The sequence below is a fragment of the Oreochromis niloticus genome, linkage group LG12 (genome assembly GCF_001858045.2).
Source record: "Oreochromis niloticus isolate F11D_XX linkage group LG12, O_niloticus_UMD_NMBU, whole genome shotgun sequence".
Lineage (NCBI taxonomy): Eukaryota > Metazoa > Chordata > Actinopteri > Cichliformes > Cichlidae > Oreochromis > Oreochromis niloticus.
This window is the reverse complement of record NC_031977.2, coordinates 730,834-752,313: the sequence shown is the minus strand read 5'-3', so window position 1 is coordinate 752,313 and position 21,480 is coordinate 730,834. Positions and strand designations below refer to the sequence as shown.

Below are 21,480 nucleotides of genomic sequence, written 5' to 3'. Positions count from 1 at the left end.
TGTTGGAATGGAAAACAAATGTGTTGTTTAAATTAGAGACTGCACTTGTGACAGAACAATAAATATTTTATTTTGATTATATAAGTAATGTAAGTACAAAACAAACTGTGGTAGGCCTAAACTTATTTTCAGAATAATTAAATCTGAGACTTTGTTTCATTGTAAGATTATAACAGTGATGGCAATATAATTGTTTGTTGTTCAGCAGAACAGTGTCCAGTATGTTGGCTGTTATACTTTGTTGTGTTTGAAAATAAAAGTTGGGCTCATTTTAACATCATTACAAAAAGTGTTGTTAATTATTTTTAATCATATTCATGTTACCACAAATTGTTTTTTCATTTAGTTGAACTTAACATGTTTGTCAGTAGGTAAACAATTAGTATTGTACAGTCAGAAATATCAAGTTATTGTTAATACTGCAGACTTGCAATGTATAAGTTGTCCTAACAGTCATCTTAAGTAAGCTTTACTTAGTTTTTTTGAGGCAACGAGTTTCCATAATTTTTTTGAGTTCTGGGAACTAACAAGGCTGTACAGTGTACTCAAAATGAGTAAGTTGCCCTAACTTGGTCATCTTACGTAAACTTGATCCAATTTTTTTGAGTTCTGGGAACAAATGAGCTTGTACAGAGTACTCAAAGTAAGTAAGTTGTCCTAACTTAGTCATTTTTAGCTAAGCTTTACTCAATTTTTTTGAGGCAACGAGTTTCCATAATTTTTTTGAGTTCTGGGAACTAATTAGATTTTACAGTGTGCCATAACTCCGTCAGATTCATTCTTCGTGCTCCGTGCGGACAGAACGGCAGAGTCGAACAAAACAAAAGGTGGAGGAGTGTGTTTCATGGTAAACAGAAAGTGGTGTGACCTCAGGAGCATTTCTACTCTCTCCACCGGCTGCTCGCCACATCTGGAATACCTGAGCATTAAGTGTCACCCTTTCTACCTGCCCCGTGAGTTCACCTCGGTAATCGCTACAGTGGTCTACATCCCACCCCAAGCGGACACTGGTATGGCTCTATCCGAACTACATGATGTGCTGAGTGCCTTTCAAAACAGGGATCTGGGCTCAGCCCTCATTGTAGTAGGAGACTTTAATAAAGCAAACCTCGGACAAGTCATGCCGACCTTTCACCAACATGTCACGTGTCTGACGAGGGGAGATAGGATACTGGACCATTGCTACACACCATACAAGCAGGGCTACAAGGCTGTTTCACACCCGGCCTTTGGGAAGTCTGACCACAACGCCATTTTCCTCATCCCGGAGTATAAACAACACATTCGGAGGGATGAAGTAACTACGAGGGAGGCGAAATGCTGGTCGTCCCAATCAGAAGCTACGCTACAGGACGCGCTCAACTACTTAGACTGGGACATGTTCAGAGCATGCGCAGTCGACATCAATGAGTTTACGGATGTAGTAGTAAGCTTCGTAAACATGCTAGATGAGATCATCCCCACTGCGACAGTCGTGACGTTCCCGAACCAGAAACCGTGGGTGGACAGATCGATCCACACTGCAGTGAACGCCAGGACTGCCACCTACAACGCGGGTCTCGACACTGGTGATATGAGCGCCTACAAAGCGGCCTAATACGGATGTGCGGCACGCGGTGAGGGATGCCAAATGCCGGTACCGGGAGCGAGTGGAGTCTCACTTCAGCCGGGGTGACACACGGAGCATGTGGCACGGACTACGCACAATCACGGATTACAAAGCCAGGGACACTGCGCCGACCAATGCTGACTCTACATTCTCCAACGAGCTGAACCAGTTCTACGCCCGTTTCGAGGTTAGCCAGGCGGCTAATTCTAACGACTGCCTGACAACTGAGGACGGTGACATCATCAGAGAGGGACCGGCGATCAGCATTGCAGAGCACAACGTCCGAGCGGCGCTGAGGAGAGTGAGCACAAGGAAAGCGGCGGGGCCAGACGGCATCACCGGCCGTCTGCTGCGGTGCTGTGCTAACCAGCTAGCAGGTGTGTTCACTTCGATTTTCAACCAGTCCCTGGCGAAGTCTGTGGTCCCCACATGCTTCAAGAGATCTACCATCATCACTGTCCCCAAGAACAACAACCCCTCGTGCCTGAATGACTACCGGCCAGTTGCACTGACCTCGGTGGTTATGAAGGTGTTCGAGAGGCTGTTGAAGAAAACCATCCCCTCTTCCATCCCAAACACCACAGATCCGTTCCAGTTCGCCTACCGACCCAACAGATCCACGGAGGACACCACGTCCTGCCACCACCCTCAGCCACGTGGACAAGAAACAGGGTAACTATGTGAGAATGCTGTTTGTTGATTACAGTTCAGCGTTCAACACAATAGTTCATGGTAGACTGTTCACAAAGCTGAGGGATCTGGGACTCAACAGCCATCTGTGTGCATGGCTGTTGGACTTCCACACTGGAAGAACTCAGGTGGTGAAGGTGTGTAGCTGTGTCTCCGACAGCAACACCATCAGCATGGGAGCACCACAGGGGTGTGTCCTCTCGCCACTGCTCTACTCCCTCTACACTTCAGACTGAGTGGCCACCCACGGCTCCAATACCATTGTGAAGTTTGGTGACGACACAGTGGTGTTGGGCGCCATCTCCAACAACAATGAGGCGGCCTACATGGATGAAGTGAAGAATCTGGTATCGTGGTGCCGGGACAACCATCTCCAGCTGAACGTCGGCAAGACAAAGGAGCTGGTGGTGGACTTCAGAAGGAGTCAGCACAGAGACTACAAGCCCATTATCATTAATGGAGCTCCAGTGGAGAGTGTGCAGTCCTTCAAGTATCTCGGTGTCCACATCTCCTCAGACCTGACATGGTCTGCCCACATTCAGGTCCAGACCAAAAAGGCTAGGCAGCGCCTGTACCACCTACGACAACTGAGGAAGTTCAGGGTCTCTCCAGAGATCCTCAGGACTTTCTATACAGGTGCTGTGGAGAGCATCCTCACACAGAACATCACATTCTGGTATGGAAACAGCTGTGTCAAGGATAAAAAAGCTCTTCAGAGAGTGATCTGTACAGCAGAACGCTTCTGCAGGACTGCTCTCCCTTCCCTACAGGACATTTACGTCAGGAGATGCTGGACTAGAGCAACTCAGATTTTGAAGGACCCATCCCATCCCAGCAATGAACTGTTCCAGCTTCTGAAATCAGGCAGAAGGTTCCACACCATCCGAACAAGAACAGAGAGGCTCAAGAGGAGTTTTTATCCTCAGGCCATTTGTGTGTTGAATCAGCCCCCCCCCATCATCCTTAAGTGACTGAGACAGGACTCATTACCTCATTCTCATCATCCTGAATCCTTCTGGCCTCACTATAGCACAAGACACTTTAACACCCTCCTCACGCAATGTACACAAGCTGTAAATTTTCCAGATTGTTTTATCTTATTTTATTTATATTTATATAATGTACATAACTCACCCACTTGCTGCACATAATGTCCTCCTTGTATATACTCATTCACTGTATATAAAGTTCTGTCTGTCTCTCTCTTTTTTTTCTTTGCACAGTCGAGGAGCATATCAGGTCATCCCAAACCATCTCCACTGGGTTTAGATCAGGTGACTGTGGAGGCCAGGCCATCTGGTGCAGCACTCCATCACTCTCCTTCTTGGTCAAATAGCCCTCACACAGCCTGCAGGTGTGTTTGGACTCATTGTCCTGTCAAAAATAAAATAAATGATGGTCCAACTAAATGCAAACCAGATGGGATGTCAAATACAGCTGTCAGCTGTGTCCCATCATGACTTCTGCACAACACAACTGATGGTCCCAACCTCATTAAGAAAGCAAGAAATTCCACCACCTCACAGGCCCACCTGTGAGGTGAAACCATTTCAGGTGACTACATCATGAAGCTCACTGAGAAAAGGCCGAGGGTTTGAAGCGCTGTCAACAAAGCAAAGGGTGTCTACTTTCAGGAATCTTAAATATAAGACATATTTAGAGTTATTTATGATTTTTTTTCTTTGATACTGTCAATGGGAAATTGTACTTAGTAGTCAGTATAATCTTTTAATGATACAAGTTTCCATATATGCTTAGAGGTGTATAATCGACTGTGTAGTGATAGGATGTGTGATCTTTAGTAGGCTGCAAAAGGATTTGTGTGCATTCCAGAGTGTTCTGGCATTCAAACCCACATCCTGCGAGGATGGGAAAAGGGCATACCTTCTCTTATTGTTTTATGATAGGATAAACGTATATATGTCTGTTTTAGGCTAAGTGCCTTTTTGTTTAGATGAACTGTTGGACTTCCAGACCAGCAGGTTCAGGGAAGTTTTTATGGGGTCACACTCTGACCCCCCCACACACACACATACACACACACACACGCGCACCCAATGATGTATAAATAAAGAGCAGGGCAGTGGCAGGGTGCGAGTCTCAGAGCCCTCACTTCTGTGCGAGTACTCTGTGGCTGCCCTTGCTCGCAAGTAACTAACTGCAGTGTGTGTTTCTCCTCTCTGATTCGAAGCTGAAGAAGTGTCTTAGACTACATCTCTTGACAGATACATAATTCCATATATCTGGCTTCATATATTTGATGTCTTCAGTTTGTGTCTACGATGTAGAAAGTAGTAAAAATAAAGAAAAATCACTGAATGAGTAGGTGTGTCCAAACTTTTGACTGGTAGGGTACATCAGCCAGCATTTCATTCCCATTTAATCGCGCTGGATTCTGTGCCCTTTCCATCTTATGACATCTGTCTTTCCAGCCACATCATGTCCTATTTAGTTAACACGTTTTTTCCCATGTAATTCTGCATTCAGTATTCAGATTTAATACTTAGACTGTATTGTGTGTTCAAATGGTAAACGGACTGATTCTTCTGCTTTATACAACATGTCTCAATCACCCCTTCACACCCATTCATACAAGCACTTCTTTGTATGTTTTCTATCAAACATTCACGTTCACACTCAGATGGCTGCATCGGAGGACAGCTTGGGGTTAGTATCTTATCCAAGGATATCTGGCATGTAGACCGGGGCAGCCAGGGATCGAACCACCTCAGCTACAGCCACAAGGTTGGTGGTTCGAGTCCTGTCTGAATGTGTATAAATGACAGACAAGGATAGACATAAAAAGTATAATTTTCAGGTATCATACTTTACTTTAGTAGTTTTTACTTTTACGCCCTACATTTTAAAACAAATATCTGGACAAAACATGAGGTGAGTTATTATTTCATGTCGCTGTTCAAACATCAAACAGTAACACATTAAAGGTAATACTGTTAGTGTAACAATCATCAGGGGTGTTCCAAAAAAGGGATGAAAGAGGAAAAACATAGATCTATAGTCAAGGTTGGGGTGGGTCAGTGAGGTTTGTGGCACAGCTGCACATGTTCATACATTGTGGTTGGTGTACTTCAGCATCTACAAAAAATGAGTGCGCATACAGTGGCTTGCAAAAGTATTCGGCCCCCTTGAACTTTTCCACATTTTGTCACATTACAGCCACAAACATGAATCAATTTGATTGGAATTCCAGGTGAAAGACCAATACAAAGTATTGGGAGCAACAACACCATGAAGTCCAAAGAACACAGCAGACAGGTCAGGGATAAAGTTATTGAGAAATTTAAAGCAGGCTTAGGCTACAAACAGATTTCCCAAGCCTTGAACATCCCACGGAGCACTGTTCAAGCCATCATTCAGAAATGGAAGGAGTATGGCACAACTGTAAACCTACCAAGACAAGGCCGTCCACCTAAACTCACAGGCCGAACAAGGAGAGCGCTGATCAGAAATGCAGCCAAGAGGCCCATGGTGACTCTGGACGAGCTGCAGAGATCTACAGCTCAGGTGGGGGAATCTGTCCATAGGACAACTATTAGTCGTGCACTGCACAAAGTTGGCCTTTATGGAAGAGTGGCAAGAAGAAAGCCATTGTTAACAGAAAACCATAAGAAGTCCCGTTTGCAGTTTGCCACAAGCCATGTGGGGGACACAGCAAACATGTGGAAGAAGGTGCTCTGGTCAGATGAGACCAAAATGCAAAACGCTATGTGTGGCGGAAAACTAACACTGCACATCACTCTGAACACACCATCCCCACTGTCAGATATGGTGGTGGCAGCATCATGCTCTGGGGGTGCTTCTCTTCAGCAGGGACAGGGAAGCTGGTCAGAGTTGATGGGAAGATGGATGGAGCCAAATACAGGGCAATCTTGGAAGAAAACCTCTTGGAGTCTGCAAAAGACTTGAGACTGGGGCGGAGGTTCACCTTCCAGCAGGACAACGACCCTAAACATAAAGCCAGGGCAACAATGGAACGGTTTAAAACAAAACATATCCATGTGTTAGAATGGCCCAGTCAAAGTCCAGATCTAAATCCAATCGAGAATCTGTGGCAAGATCTGAAAACTGCTGTTCACAAACGCTGTCCATCTAATCTGACTGAGCTGGAGCTGTTTTGCAAAGAAGAATGGGCAAGGATTTCAGTCTGTAGATGTGCAAAGCTGGTAGAGACATACCCTAAAAGACTGGCAGCTGGAATTGCAGCAAAGGTGGTTCTACAAAGTATTGACTCAGGGGGCTGAATAATTACGCACACCCCACTTTGCAGTTATTTATTTGTAAAACATGTTTGGAATCATGTATGATTTCCGTTCCACTTCTCACGTGTACACCACTTTGTGTTGGTCTTTCACCTGGAATTCCAATAACATTGATTCATGTTTGTGGCTGTAATGTGACAAAATGTGGAGAAGTTCAAGGGGGCTGAATACTTTTGCAAGCCACTGTATAGGCAGGGATGTTTTTTTAATTGGCATGCAATTTTAAATGCAATGTTTCTATCAGCTCAACAAACACAGCAAACACACAAACTTTTTGTGTGCAGTTTTATACACAGTGTGTTGCAGCAAAAGGTCCAGCTGCTGAATCTCGCTGGGAGAAAAAAGAAAGAGAGCTAACTTCACTCAGAGATGGAGAAAGATAAGAAAGCCGGGACAGGAAGAAGAGAGCTTATATTTAAAGGCAAAGACTGTTCAGATAAACTGGAAATTGAAAGCTTACATGTAAGCACTTATGTTTTTAAATCAGATATTGTGACATGTGACATTATGTTTTTCATATTGTGAAACATGCTGCAAAACAAACTGAGACACAGCTTACTAACTTTGTGTTATTTAAAGTGTGCATGAAAACGCTGCACTACAGGTCAGTGCAGGATAAACACGTCAGTTTGCCATAACGTGATGGATTTAAAGTAAAGACCAGTGACTAGTGCACAGTGGCTGTGGTGCTCATGGTCAGTTTCTTTCTCAGGATATGCCAAACTGTATATTTGGCACTGTTGTATTACTTTCTCAGATTGTTTTTGGTCTCTTCTCCTGTTTCGCAGCTTAATGATGGCTTGTTTCACCTGCATGGAGAGCTCCTTTGACAGCATGCAAGCACAACACCTCAGATCAACTCCAGGCCTTTTATCTGCTTACATGATAATGACATAATGAAGGAATTGCCCACATCTACCAATGTCAAATGTCCAATTACTTTTGGTCCCTTTAAAAAGAGGGTGGAACATGTTAAGGAGTTAAAACTCCCATTGTTCCCAAGGCCATTGTTCGCCGGTTGTCCTAGTTTCGATTATGCATATGAACTGTTTATAGTGTTGGGGAAATCTGCAGTCAGCACATCTGCAAACACAGTCCCTGGTTGGATGTTTTTAAAGGAATACAGCAAAGATCAATCTAATGAGGCTACACACACACACACATGCATGTTAGAAATGGCACGTTATCTAGCCACAGCAAAGCAGGCTGATTTACATCAGTGTCCACAGACCTGTTTTTGTTCCACCTGGGAATTAAAAACTGTAGGATCTGTTATGATGTGTATGCAGATGGTAAACTGATTGACCAAATAATGTGTTGTACTTTGGTAGTTTGCAGTCTCCATGATCCTCTGGTTCCAGCTCCTGTACTGCTGCTGACTTTTAGAATGATTCTGCTCACTAACTCTGGGACAAGGTGTCACGGTCCTGGGTCGGTGACCCAGTGTTTTGAGTTTCTTGTGTCTCTGAGTTTTGTATTATGATCTTAGTTCCCTTTGTTCCCCCAGTTTATTCTTTAGTCTAGTGTCTTAGTTTGGCTTTCTTGTATTCTCTTTAGTTCTCTGAGTATTTAATAGCTGCCCTCTATGTCTCTTTGTTGTTGTTCTGTGTTTCTTAGTTGCTCTGTCTCCCCTAGGCTAGTTTGCGTCTGTGCTACTTCCTGTTTTACTTTGAAGGTCCATGTCTCTTGTGAGTGTATTCTACTTTGCTCCCTCGTCTCGTCAGTTCTGATTTCTCCCAGCTGTGCTCTCCTTCTGTGTCTCATTCCCCTCGTTACTTCCCAGTGTATTTAAACCCTGTGTTTCTCTGAGTCAGTGTCGCGTCGTCCCTCTTGCTGTGCGGATCTTCCTGTGAGTCTTAGTGTGTATGCCTTTTTCCCTGCCAGCCAATAAAGCTGTGACTTTGAGTTTACACCTTGAGTCTGAGCGCCTGCATTTTGGGTCCTACTCCTGCCTGCCACACTGCACTCCTTGACACAAGGCTATTAATGCATTTACAAGTCAGTTTTGAAGAAATCCCCCAAATTATCAAAGCGTAAGAGATCCTTAAGCCATGGGAGTGAGATTTTCCAAAGGTGCCACTTCACTGGTTTCTGTCTAAAACATTCAGTGCTGTTTATACAGCAGCATCAGAGGTTTGAAAGCAGATCGACTCCAAACAGTGACACAGTATGAGGGATGAGACAGAATCATGGCATGAATCCAAGATGATACCCAGATATTCAAACTCATCCACCTTTTGGATTTCTCTCTGATCTATCTCAATGGAAAAGTTATTCCAGACTTTACACTGGATTGTAAAACACACTGAGGCTATTTTGTTACAGTTCAGAGTCAAAGAGTGATCGTTGAACCACTGAGACACTCCCACCACCTCTGTTCAGCTCTGCTGCCTGTTGTGGAGTCTTTGCAGATACATATGTAATAGCATCATCTGCATACATCTGACACTGGACACCTTTACAACTGTCCATAAGTCACTGATGTAGAAACAGAAAAGCAACAGTCCTAAAATTGACCCCTGTGGAACTCCCACACAATTTTGAAAGCTTGATTTTATTCCATTAACTTTGACGCACTCTTCTCTATTTGTAGATATGAGCTGAGACATTTTGGACTAAGGTCTTATTATTACAGGTAATTATTCAGAATACACTTAAGCCCACCCTCCACAGGTATAATTCTGTCACCTTCATCTGTCACAGGCAAGGTGTCAAAGCTACAGCACTGCAATGTCTTTAACTAAGATTTTTTTCTTATGATTGAGTTACTGATTTCTCTTATGCTATAACTTCAAAAAACTCAAATAAGTCATAGTAACAAACCCATGGCAGACCTGACCACACTAACAATTTTAAACACACTTTTATTCCGGTTGTCGTTCTTTTACACGCAGCTGCAGCTTTTCAGCTGAACACACACCACCAACAACAACTCAGTCAGGACCCAGTACGGGCTCCGGTGTGTCAGCCTCCCTGCAGCGGTGCTGTCAAACAAAATTCCCACACACTGGGTGACACATACAGATATTATGTCAATATGCAGAATTCTCTGGGTCACGACTACTGTAAGCCACCTTTCTGATGAAGATGATGATTATTAGTCACAAAATCATCATCTGAAATAGCTGATTCATTTGTGATCACTCTCTCTCATTCATTCAGGATGAGTCTGAGATGATCCATGTGAGCGACCCAGTTCATTACCAGCCTGCGAAAGTCATTCAGAGCGACTTTGTGGAGTTCTCCTAAGAACTGCTGAGGAATGATCTATGCACTACACCTACTACAATCATCCTAAGGTACTGAACAACACTGTGTTCATGACAGTAGTGTGGAAGCTGGTAAAGTGTTGCCCGACTGAGAGCCTGCAGAGCCTGGATCACTGTGTCAGAGCACAGCATGTTTGGTTTTCTGTTGTTGGACTTGAGTCTTTGTTACAATAAACTGTAAGTACAAAAATAACAGAACCAGGACAGTGGTATATGAACATTTTAGAGCTTAAAATTTTACAGTGTAAATAATATAATTCATATATTTAAAAGTACATGTTACCTTTCGTATTTTGTAATGATTTAATATTTCTTGAATATAGACAGTGCAGCGTGTTACTGATGGAGGCCAAGAAAATACTGTTCAACCAGTACTGGAGTATTTTAGCACTAGGATCTGTACTTTTACTTCAGTAAATAATGTCTGTACTTTTGCCTCGGGTGTTTTATTGGGATGCTTCCCCTTGTAACCATGGTTTCCCACCATCCCCTGTGCACATACTCCGATAGAGGAACTATGCACGGCGTTGAATTCACCGACCTGAGTTCGTGCCCTGTCCCAGCAGCAGCAGCTCCTTGTCCTCTCACAGTGCTGTTACGCTCATAGTTATCAGCTAGCCGAGTTATCCACCGGCAGACTGCAGCACAGCTGCTACAGTCACACTGGTTGGTGAATGACGTTTGTCGGACGCGGACCAATCAACACGGGCCCTGACGTTACGTGGGACCCGCCGCCTGGATGCTCAGCTGTGACTGGTTCATACTATTAAGGTAGGTTGGTCACAAAAATCCGTTTCAAATGTGATTCGACCGATAAACATTAATCTTACGCTAATCCAAAAACACACCGCAGGCTAACGATGCTGATGCTCTCAGTGCTACCGGAAATGACGGAAAATTACCGTACAGGCCAATCAAATATTTGCGATGGGGGAGGGATTTGCGTTTACGACGTAGCTATGACGTAAGCGTTAATCCCCGGTCCTGTTCGAAGGGAAACGTGTAAGTGGGCGGGCACATTTGCGTGACCATAAAATTTACGGTAAGTGAATCATCACACACCAGCCTGTAACCTGGTGCTCACGACTGGGAGAGGAATCTACTGCACCGGCAGGACGAATAAATCACCCGCGACTAAAATGAGTTTCACCGTGGGTCACCGTGGGAGAGCTCCAGCCCCAGTCACTGCTGTGTGTCTGTTACAGAGTCAGTATTTTAAAACGCCATCAGGTACAGAGACGGGACACACGCCAGCTGTCTCCTGTCCGGCCAAGCATACTAACACCACACATCTAAGACGTCATCGTGACTGCGGGATAAACGGCTTCTCTGTTTGCTAGTGTCACCGCCCAGTGTACAGTATAACACGAGCACATAGAATCCTATTATATGACAATACAAAATGAATCTTACCCATTGTGTTACACACGGGCGTTCATGTAAGTCCGAAAGCCCCACGCACGGTGGAACAACACTGTACTTCCGACTAGTAAGCTAGTAGTAATGAGTTTCTATAGACCGGTAGACTTTACTGAAAATACGTCGCCCCCTGCTGGAGAAACCGGAGATACGCCTGGAAGTGGGAAAAACTCCGTGCGTTAAAAAAATATCCTCCGATGTAAAGCAACGTAAAAATGTAAACACGTCATAAAAACATGATTTCCTTTTAATCCTGTGAGAACAACTATTACATTTAATACACAGGTTTAAACAGGCCTACATTAACAGTGGGAACACTCCAGCAATGAGAAAATAAAACGCTTCAGGCTATAATACAAGTCTTCACATGATGCTAAATAGTTTGACAATCTGAATGTTACAAAGGCAACAGCAGAAATGGAGATGGGTCTTTAAACAACGCCACCTAGAGATGCTCAGTCAGACCAGGGTAACTGCACATGGTCTTTCCAGTGAGATGTTTAGCAGGTGAAACCTTACAAGTGTTAGAGCAGAATACTAGCCAAAGGAAGCATGGTGGTACCATCTTCACTGCCTTGCTTTTCCCCATAATGTGTCCTGATGCTGTCGCTACTCCAGGTAAACTTATCCAAGCAGCCATTCATATCCCACCACGCTGACTTGTGATGTTCACATGTCCACTGTAGTTTATTTGGGTGGTGGACAGGGATCAGCACTTGGACTGGTCTGCCCCTATACAACCCAGCATGCTTTCAGACAGTCTATAGCTTTCAGCTGCTTGTGCTCCAGTAGCTGTTCTGTGGGATCAGGCCACAGAGGCCAGGCTTCTCTGGGGTGTCTATGGGCAGAGGAATCCTGGTGGGCTGGTTATCTTTCCTTGGAGAACTTCACAAATGGTTGAGTACCTACGTCAAACGCTGCTTTCTTTGGCCTTTATCACAGATTGAACTAACAACATGGGAACAAACTGTGTGGCTAGAAGCAAAATGCCTAAAGATCCAATTACAATGGTTTATTTGCCAGTGTCTGTTATAGATTTCCATCTAAATCTAGACAACACTGATTCATTCGTTCAGTTAGGTGATGATTGATTCATAGGTCAGTGTTATGCAGCTAAACAACATGCCTTCTGAAAACTGTACAAGGACTGGATAAAAACTGAGTGAAAAAGCAGGCACTGTCCAACGAGACACCTTGAAAGTCCATCGAACTATTGCTGAAGACCAATTACAAGAAAGTCGGGTTCATTGGAAACAAAATACAAACAAATTCAAAACTTTTGCTCAATATGACAGTAAACAGATTCAGAAATGATACAATTCAGGTTTTAATTGTTGACTCTTTTGACCCAATGAGGTCACCTCCTAGTTATGGTCCTTCATCCACTGTTCAGTCCACTGCACTATCTGATCCAGGTTGTGCTCCATGTCCTCAGGAGTGTTGCTGGGAAGTTGGTGGACAATCTCCTTACTGTAGGCCTCCATGGCTTCCTCATAGATGGTCTGGAAGATCTCACATTGCACATTGTCCTGCAGCTTTTTTCCCGTGTAGCCCCTTTCAGTCACAAAGACGACAGGGACAACTTTGTTTAATGGTTAAAACGATGAATTATCACTCAAACACAAAGAGACAGGAAACCAGACACGGTGGCTGCAGACAAGTTCCAGGAAGTTCTCATTTTACAGCTTTCTTACAGAAAGACAAACAAAGACAAGTCTCACGGCACTTGCTATTTCTGGAACCTGCATGGCTCAGCCACATGTTCACAGTCATTATCCAGTAGTAGAGAATGACTGTGTTGCCTATGATAGAGCTAGATTTACCACAAGCAGTGACAGCTCTGCTCTTGTCTGTATGCAGGAGGTGCTGAGGCTCGTTAGAGCTTGGAGCTGCAGTCAGCCTAACCCTTTCTCCATGAAAATCTCTAAATAAATCTCCGGCCATGTGTCTTAGCTCCCAGCCACAGAGGCATCATGTGTTTGTCCAAGCAGACTGTGTCACAACTTGAAAAGCACCGTTTTAAATTAAAACTGTTAATAGCTGCCATATGCTACGTAATAATTAAATGACAAAACCAGTGTAGTGTACTGGAGGCTAACACTGTAGCGAGGAACTATCACATTATTTAACTATGATTAATTCATGAATCATAAATCTCATAGTTTTCACTTCAGCAACAAATGTATTTCCCTCCAAATCAAACGCTGTCATGTTGCAGCCTCATTTCAAAACTATTCAGATTCCCTTTGCACCTGTAATTCTGCAGAGAGTACCCCCAGAGTGAAAAGGCTTTGCTTTAAATTCTTTCAAATGTATTAAAAACAAAAACATGTAGATAAGTAATCACAGTCGTCCTGTTTCCACTGATCATCTGTCAGATGTTTCTGTAAGTTGGCTGAATCCACCTGTTTGAAATCCAGTTGACTGGACATGGAAACACACCTGTCTATATAAGGTCCATAGGTGACAGTACACGTCAGAGCACAAACCAGTCCATGGAGTCTAAGGAACTGTCTGAGACCTCAGAGAGGACTGTATCTGCACCAACCAACAAATGAACCAGCGGGACTCTTCCAATCTGAGCAATTCATTCAGAAAGGGCTTAGTCAGGGAGGTGACCAAGAACCCGACGATCCCTCTGACAGAGCTCCGGCACGGCTTTGTGGAGAGAGGATAACCTTCAATCAGCCCTGAAGTGCCCAGACAGAAGCTGCTCCTTGGTTAAAGGTACATGACAGCCCACCGGGAATTGGCCAAGTGTCACCTGAAGGACTCAGACTGAAGTGTCTGGTCTGATGAAACAACGAGTGAACCACACAGCCAAGATAACAAAGGAGTGACTTTGGGACCATGCTGTCATTGAGTGACCCATCTGGAGCCCAGTGAGCCCCACTGAACATCTCTGCACAGACCTGATAAAGCTGATGGAGCTCGAGAGGTTCTGCAAAGAAAACTGGGAGAAATGCCCAGAAATAGACACGCCAGGCTCGTAGCATCATACTCATACTGCCAAAGGTGACTCAACAACGTTTTGAGCAAAGACTTATGTACATGTTATATTTGTTTTTTATTTTTAATAAATCTGCAAGAATTTCAGCTTTTGTTACTTTGTCATTATGAGGTCTTATGTGAACACTGATTGTAGTCCACTGTGGAGTAAGCCTGTAACATGACAGCGCTGTGATGAATGCTCTGTAAGCAGAAACAAACCCAGGTGTTGTTACCTGGCCTCCAGTCGAGTATACAGCTGGGTGTTGTCTGTGCGCAGGACAAAAACGATGTCGAACCAGCGCTCGGGGAACAGGTCACAGCCGTGATAGTCCACGATCACGCCTCCTTCACTCATCTTTTCATCCAGCTCATCCACCACCTGCGGAACACCAACGAGCTCCAACACTGACACTCGATACTCTCCCTCAGTCTACCTGCACTGTTAGCAAAACGTTTGTTTTGTCTGCAAGTAGCAAAATTCTGCTAGAAATAATAAACAGAAATCCATCAACTTAGTGGAGAGGTGGGCTCTGAGAGGGGAAACCATCAAAGTCTACTGTGGCAAAATATCCAGACACTTATCATTTGTTGTAATAATGATATTTAATAAACACATCTAACAGCTGTGAACAATTTCAGAGGCCCTCTTTCTTCCCCTGTTTTAATGATGGAGAGAAATTTGCCTCCAAAGGGTTGCAGATGCTTACAATGTGCTCCACAGGTGTAAACTAAGATGTACACACACGCTCCCATCCACACACAAATAAGAAGCAATCTGACCACACAAACTATTTTACAAATGCATCCATCCAAACCTGAGTAAATACTGATCATTTATGCACAGTTATTACCTTCAGCTCACAAATCTGATAATTTTCTCTTTCAAAAACCTCCCTGCAGCTGGTCTGTGGACTGTTGTCAGACTCAGGGACCACAGTGCTGTGTTTGTGCTCATTGTTGGGCATTTTAAAGAAATGGCGGTTTTGATTTTCATGAAGGAGTCGCTCTCATGACTCATCAAGTGATGTCACTGACTGGGTAACTGGTGGCATGCTCTTTGAAAAAGTACCAGGTAGCAGGTACTGCCCCCTGATGGAAAAAGATCAAACCACAGCGAGCTGAGCTGAGCCACGTAGTGGAGAAGGGGTGAATATAAATGTTAGTTAAGTTCTAGTTAAATATAATCTCTCTGCCTCAGACATCTTTGTATTTCTCTGCTCTACAGTCCGGTGTGGAAGTTCACTCACCCTGTCCTCATCCAAAATGGGGCACTGGTACTCTTCATCATAGCCATCAAACAGTTGTCCTGGGGAAAAAAAAATATCCATGTTTCATATACAGAGTTCAGATTCAGTGTGATTGAAAGCAGGACCATCAACAGAATCATTGGCTGTGCCGTCTAAATCACTTTGTGTAGACGAGTTAGGGAAAGTGTAATAATTGTAATGAGAACATGATTTCTGCTTTAGGTCACAGACACAGTGTACTGTAAGTGGAAAAGATGGTGCAGACAGCTGCACCTGGTCAGAGTGGACGGGTACAAATGGTAAATGGTAAAATGGCCTGTATTTGTATAGCGCTTTTACTAGCCCCGCCTAAGGACCCCAAAGCGCTTTACATACCCAGTCATCCACCCATTCACACACTGGTGGAGGCAAGCTACAGTTGTAGCCACAGCTGCCCTGGGGCAGACTGACAGAATGGGGCAACATGCCAGGATGTTGATGGCTCCACCCTCGTGGAACACAAATCATGTATGTGACATCAGAAGAAACAATCAGATCAGTCTGTTTCACTCATCTACCAGAGGAATTCTGTGGAGATGACAGCTGCTGTCATCTCCACAGTTATGTCAAAACAGTATTTAATTTAATCCCAAAATTCTGACTTTATTCTCAGAATGATCAGGAACACTTTGTCCCTAACATGCTAGATGTTTCTGTCTTAATGTCCATTAGTTCCCAAAGTTCCTTTACCTTCCTGGGCCAGGTCTCCTATGTTGACATAGGTCAGCCCTGTGCGCTGGGCCAGCTCCTTTCCTAGAGTGGTTTTTCCAACTCCAGGAGTCCCTGTAGGAAGAAGATTAACAGCTGAATTCAAATTCAAAGATTTGACTTTATCCCATCTGGTGATGAGCATCCGATTCATTCTGCAGTAAAAATGCTCAGTTTTGTTCTTCAACTACCCACCTGACATTTAATAATTCAGTAGGAGTAAGAAATACAGTGATAGTGGTGCTACTGGGAGATTTCAGCTGCTGTGAACCATCTCTGCTGTGACACAAGGCTATAAAGTAGTGATGGTGATGATATTTTAATCTTCTGTTGACCATACATCTGTTTTACCCATTTAACTCATAACTGACGTCAGGAGGCACAGACAGGTCCACTCCCCTCTCATTAGAAATGGAGAACACCTTCAGGTTTCTGGGGACCAACATCTCAGCTGATCTCAGCTGGACCCATCACCCTGGTGAAGGCGGCCCAGAAGCAGCTACACTTCCTCCGTGTCCTCAGGAAGAAGAACCTGGACCAGGAGCTGCTGCTGGCCTTCTACTGCTCCTCAGTGGAGCGTGTTGCTCTCCTACTGAGACCCACTACTGAGAACAGGAAGTCTGCACAGAGGATTATTAACACTGACCAAAAAAGTCACTGGCTGCCCTCTGCCACCCCTGGAGACCATCGCCAGATCCTCCTGTCTCAGGAAAACCAGGGCCATCCGAGGTGAGCCCTCGCACCCCGCTGCCCCGTGGTTGGTGCCTCAGGTCAATCAGGTCCACACGAGCCCCCCCCCCATGGACATTAATGCCCATGGTTGTTGTACCTTTGACCCCAACTGTACATAACGGGTTAGTAGGTTACTCACATGTTTAAAGGTGGAACTATAGTAAAGAGCACAGTAAAGATAAATAATAGATGCTAAATGGACTTGGCTGCTGGAACACCTTCAGTGTGCTCTGGCATTCACTCTAAGACTAAGCACAATCTGATGCCCTGCTCCAAAATACGCCACAGCACAGCACTCACTTCATCCCCATCCTCCCCCTGTGTGCACGGAGGCTCTATCATTGTGGGAGACAGCAGTTCCACGCGAACAGAAACGTTTCACCGTATAATCAGTCAGAATAACTTTGGTGTGGTGACACTTGGGTCCAAGGGGCAAACGCTCCAAAAGTATACCCCGCGACATAATTACTCGGGTTGTTCATCATGTCACCCCTCTGTGTGCGTGGGACAGGTACATATCTAACAGCATCCGGCGTAAATACACTGTACACCATTTTTTATCATCGTTATTATCGCAGCTGCAGCTTCACAGGACGTGATGGCTGAAATCAGATCACATGGACTCACCTCCCATCATTACAAACATGTTGAACACCTACTAACTACCCCACATTTAACCACAGCGCAGGCTTCACATTTAGAGTGGAGTAACCTGCAGAGAGTAATCAGGTATACAAATGTACAAAACCTGTTAGCAGAATGTTTGGTTGCTTCTTCGTCTTCATAGCTCGCTCGCAGCAGACACGTGTTTGATGATCGACACCTGAAAGTCAGACCAGTGCTGTTATTCCTCCATGTCATTCCAGTCAGACCAGTAACGGCCAAAGTTAACAAACAAACCTGGAAAACTGGGAACCAATTCGATGTAAAACTTTGTTTTGTTGTACGCTATAACCGGACTGATTCCACTGCCGTAAACTGAAGCTTTACGTCAATATTACGTCAGTGAACAGTCAGTTAGCGACAGTTAGAAAATTAGTTGTCGGAGTTTAAATTTTACAGCTCCGCACGAAGTGTGTGGTAGCGCTGAAACATATCTGTGATTGATTTAAACTGAAGTTTCATTGTACCCGGACAAGAGTGCGAATCTCTGAAAACCCAGGTGCGTTTCCTACGCGGTAAAGCGATATTATATTAGCATCACAGAAGCTGCAGTCAGAATATAAACTGTAAAATGTGTAATTAGCTAAACAACAGTAGCCTGGTTCTGAGAGACGTTTGTTATGAGTTTGACACTCGGCAGAGTTCCTGGAGTCCGCTTGATGTGACTTAACTAACAGAGGCAGTGAGTTAAAGATGTTGTTATCCGAGTACTGCCATATTTACGGGCTGTGTTTTCTCTCTCGTTTCGTCGCCAGCAGTTCTTCAGGTCTCCAGTCCTTCATTAATATACTGTTCTCTATGGGAAACAGCAGCTTTAAGGATGAACAAGCTTTCTGTGGCAGATAAAGCTACTGAGCGCAGGGTAAGTAACACAATACTTAAGCTGAGTGACTGAATTTCGGATTTGAAGGGGGGGAGCCCGGGATCAGTGGGGTCACAAACTACTGTGCAAACAGGAAGAATAGAAACAGTGTTGTTTGGATGAGGAGTGTTCAGAGTAGAGTTTCAGTGTTGATTTCTGTTTGGTTTAAATATATTTATTTAACTAAACTTCATAAAACTCTGATACTTCTTTCATACAGCCCAACCAGCACTGATCCAACCGTTATTTAGGATCGTACAATAATCACTCTGATGTGCTAATACACACTTCAAATACTTAAGACCAGCAAATTGTCAAATGTTCTGTATTTAGTATGTCAGAGGACTGCATGGATACCTGTTCAGGTATCACCTAATACATCTCACATGTATATTTAGGAATGTAATTTTTCCCCGACCTAATTCACGTACCATTATATTGAGGTACTAGCTCTCCATTAAGCACAGAGCAGCCAAGTACCTCTTTTGTCATGTTTTGCATCAATAAATTATGTATTTTTTGTACTTCATATATATAACAGGCAAACCATTGGGTGGATCCGTCCTTTATTGATTTGAGAGAGGAATGTTCTTCTCTTTCTGGAAGAAGAAATGGCAACCCTGTTTTATGCTCCAAGGCTGAAATGAAGAAGAAGAGGAAAAGAGAAGCTAGCGCCTCCTACCTGCTGAAAGAGTCGTCTCAACTGGACCAGAATGAGCCCTGGGTGGAGAAATACTCACCCCGCTCACAGGTCAGCATCTTTGCTTGTCATGTACAAACTGCCCTTCGCAACACAGTCCACCAACAACAGCTCAGGTTCAAGTCTGGCATGCTGTCATGAGCTTTTAAGGCCCTGCATAGCACACTGGAGTCCCCAGATGGGACACCTTCTACTACCCACTCAGGGTCTCCAAGAAAGCTGCTCTGAGCTGTCATTTGGCACACAGGACCCACAAGAGCCATTCCCTGACCAGGAGGTGTAGTGAAGCACCACTGTTATACACTGGGGAAAACTCCAGCATGCAGGTGCAGAACTCAGGGGGTACGAGTGTACCTAGTGATGCTGGTCGCCTCTCACCAGGGGTAACTTTAGACTGGAACAGAGTCCAGTCACAGAAAGACACACTTTTTAATCAGAATAAAGCATCAGGACAGTAAATTTTGATCTGTTGATCAGTTTCAACTGCTTTGGTGTTAGTGAAATTAGTAACAGGTGTGCCAGAGGGGCAACAACAGAGAGAACTCCCAAAACGGGAGTGGTTTTACAGGTGGAGGTCCCTGATAGTTACCTCCTCATCTTTTTTGTTTTTTCACTAGTTTTGCATTTTTCTGGGGTCGTTGTGTCAACCGATAACATGAGGGGACACCTGGACCCTACAGAGGCTGTACAGGTAGTCATGCTCCAGGATGGCACATCAATACATTACCATTGCTGCATCTCCCAGCACAGCTGGAGGAGACTCCAGGAGACTGGCAGTTCTTCTAGGAGAGCTGGACAAGGCCGAAAAGGTCCTTAACCCATCAGCAGGGCCAGTATCTATGAGCATTGTCAGAGCTACAAAATGACCTCCAGCAGACCACTGGTGTGAATGTCTCTGACCAAACAATCAGAATTAGACTTCCGAGGGTTAACTGAGCCCCCGGTGTCCTCTAGTGGACCCTGTGCTCACTGCCTGGCACCGTGAAGCCTGATTGGCATTTACCATTGAGTTCCAGAATTGGCAGGTCCACCTCTGATGCCATGTCATTTTCAAAGATGAGAGCAGGCTCAGAGCTGAAAGCACATGTGGTAGACATGATGGGTCTCGAGAACCTGTGGAGAACATCCCTGTAAAGTCGTTCAGCATGACTGGTTTGCTGGTGGTTCAGCGGTGGTCTGAGGAGGTATACCCATGGAGGGACGTACAGACCTCTGCAGGGTAAGCAACAGCACCCTGACTGTCATTAGGTGCTGGGCTGAAACCCTTGGACCTATGGTCAGACTGTATGCTGGTGCAGTGGGCTCCTCTTGGTGCCTGATATGGTGAGAGTATGCAGTTGCTCCTGGAGGATGAAGAAAGCCGTAGTATTGACTATGCTAAATGACACAAATCCAATAGAAACACCTCTGGGACATTATGCTTTTGTTCCACCTGATGCTCCCAGCTAGCAGCTGTCCATGAGCTGAGTGATGCCCTGTCTGAGGAGATCTCCCACCACTCATCTCCCATCTCACTAAGAGCATGCTGTGACATTGTCAGGTTTGCCTACAAGGGCCATTACAAACTAGCCTGTCACATGCACTTTGACTTTGGGGTGTCTATAGACTGACTTTGACTTCCTTTAATTCCTAACACGTTACACAGTCAGTGTAGATCTCCAGGATCATTTCTCTCCATTGAGATCTGATGTTTTCAGTGTGTTCCTTTCATTTTTTTGAACAGTATGTTTGTAGGTTTGGCCAATCAGCACTTGGGAGAAGTTCATTTGAAGTTTAAAGGCCTTGTGAGACTAAATCTGTATTAATGTTTATTATCAGTTGTTGCAGGTTGAAGGTTTGATTGTGTTTGTGTGGAAGATGAACGATCACGTCCTGTGTTTGTGATGAGGTATTAATGCTGACTGTGTACTGAGCGGTTTATGCTACAGTGTGTCCATCTGTGTAGGCTGAACTAGCTGTCCACAAGAAGAAGATTGAGGAAGTTGAGAAGTGGATCAGGGTTCACACCAACACAAAGGTAACTACGTTTTTGCATTCTTATACTGAGTGAAGTAATCAAGTTCAAGCAGTTTATGCTCTGAGTCTGATTTTGCTTTGAGTAACAGAGATAACAATACTCCATCCTCCCTGACAAAAAGAAAATAAGTGATCTGGTGGAAAACCAGACCTTCCCTGTGTAGACATGTGGCTCAGCCACAGCCTGAGTTCTGATCATTTTAGGCCCTGTTGTGTGGGGAGGCTGTAAAGTTGAAGATTCAGTTTGAGCCTTTC

General features: G+C 44.4%; 3 protein-coding genes across 12 annotated transcripts in view; 1 reads left to right on the top strand and 2 right to left on the bottom strand.

Moving 5' to 3' along the window:
- The window catches only part of ydjc (YdjC chitooligosaccharide deacetylase homolog), a 65,913-nt gene extending 54,539 nt beyond the window's left edge, over window positions 1-11,374 (bottom strand). For 2 of the 7 annotated variants that reach the window (XM_025911969.1, XM_005461837.4), the window contains exon 1: window positions 11,262-11,368. Coding sequence is in view for 1 of the 7 variants with exons in the window: in XM_019365658.2 (XP_019221203.1) it covers window positions 3,434-3,472 (39 nt within the window). In the remaining 6 variants the exon portion in view is untranslated. Of the gene's footprint in view, window positions 1-3,433; window positions 3,674-10,389; window positions 11,215-11,261 lie in introns of those variants that run through there. The other 5 variants (XM_019365658.2, XM_005461835.4, XM_005461833.4 and 2 more) reach the window with 5 other exon arrangements.
- A 357-nt stretch (window positions 11,375-11,731) lies between these two features.
- Window positions 11,732-18,026, bottom strand: ak6 (adenylate kinase 6). The gene is made up of 6 exons (XM_003457030.4): window positions 17,885-18,026; window positions 17,733-17,807; window positions 16,235-16,327; window positions 15,506-15,564; window positions 14,492-14,637; window positions 11,732-12,821 (listed from the first exon to the last, which is right to left on the bottom strand). The coding sequence occupies exons 2-6, from the start codon at window positions 17,767-17,769 to the stop codon at window positions 12,632-12,634; spliced, it is 525 nt and encodes a 174-aa protein (XP_003457078.1). The 5' UTR covers window positions 17,770-17,807; window positions 17,885-18,026; the 3' UTR covers window positions 11,732-12,631.
- Window positions 16,384-21,480, top strand: part of rad17 (RAD17 checkpoint clamp loader component) — a 26,474-nt gene continuing 21,377 nt past the window's right edge. The window contains exons 1-4 of one of the 4 annotated variants that reach the window (XM_005461830.4): window positions 16,384-17,713; window positions 18,403-18,509; window positions 19,051-19,260; window positions 21,155-21,226. In XM_005461830.4, coding sequence (XP_005461887.1) covers window positions 18,468-18,509; window positions 19,051-19,260; window positions 21,155-21,226 — 324 coding nt within the window. In that variant the 5' untranslated portion in view covers window positions 16,384-17,713; window positions 18,403-18,467. Of the gene's footprint in view, window positions 17,714-18,003; window positions 18,147-18,402; window positions 18,510-19,050; window positions 19,261-21,137; window positions 21,227-21,480 lie in introns of those variants that run through there. The other 3 variants (XM_013265247.2, XM_003457042.5, XM_025911967.1) reach the window with 3 other exon arrangements.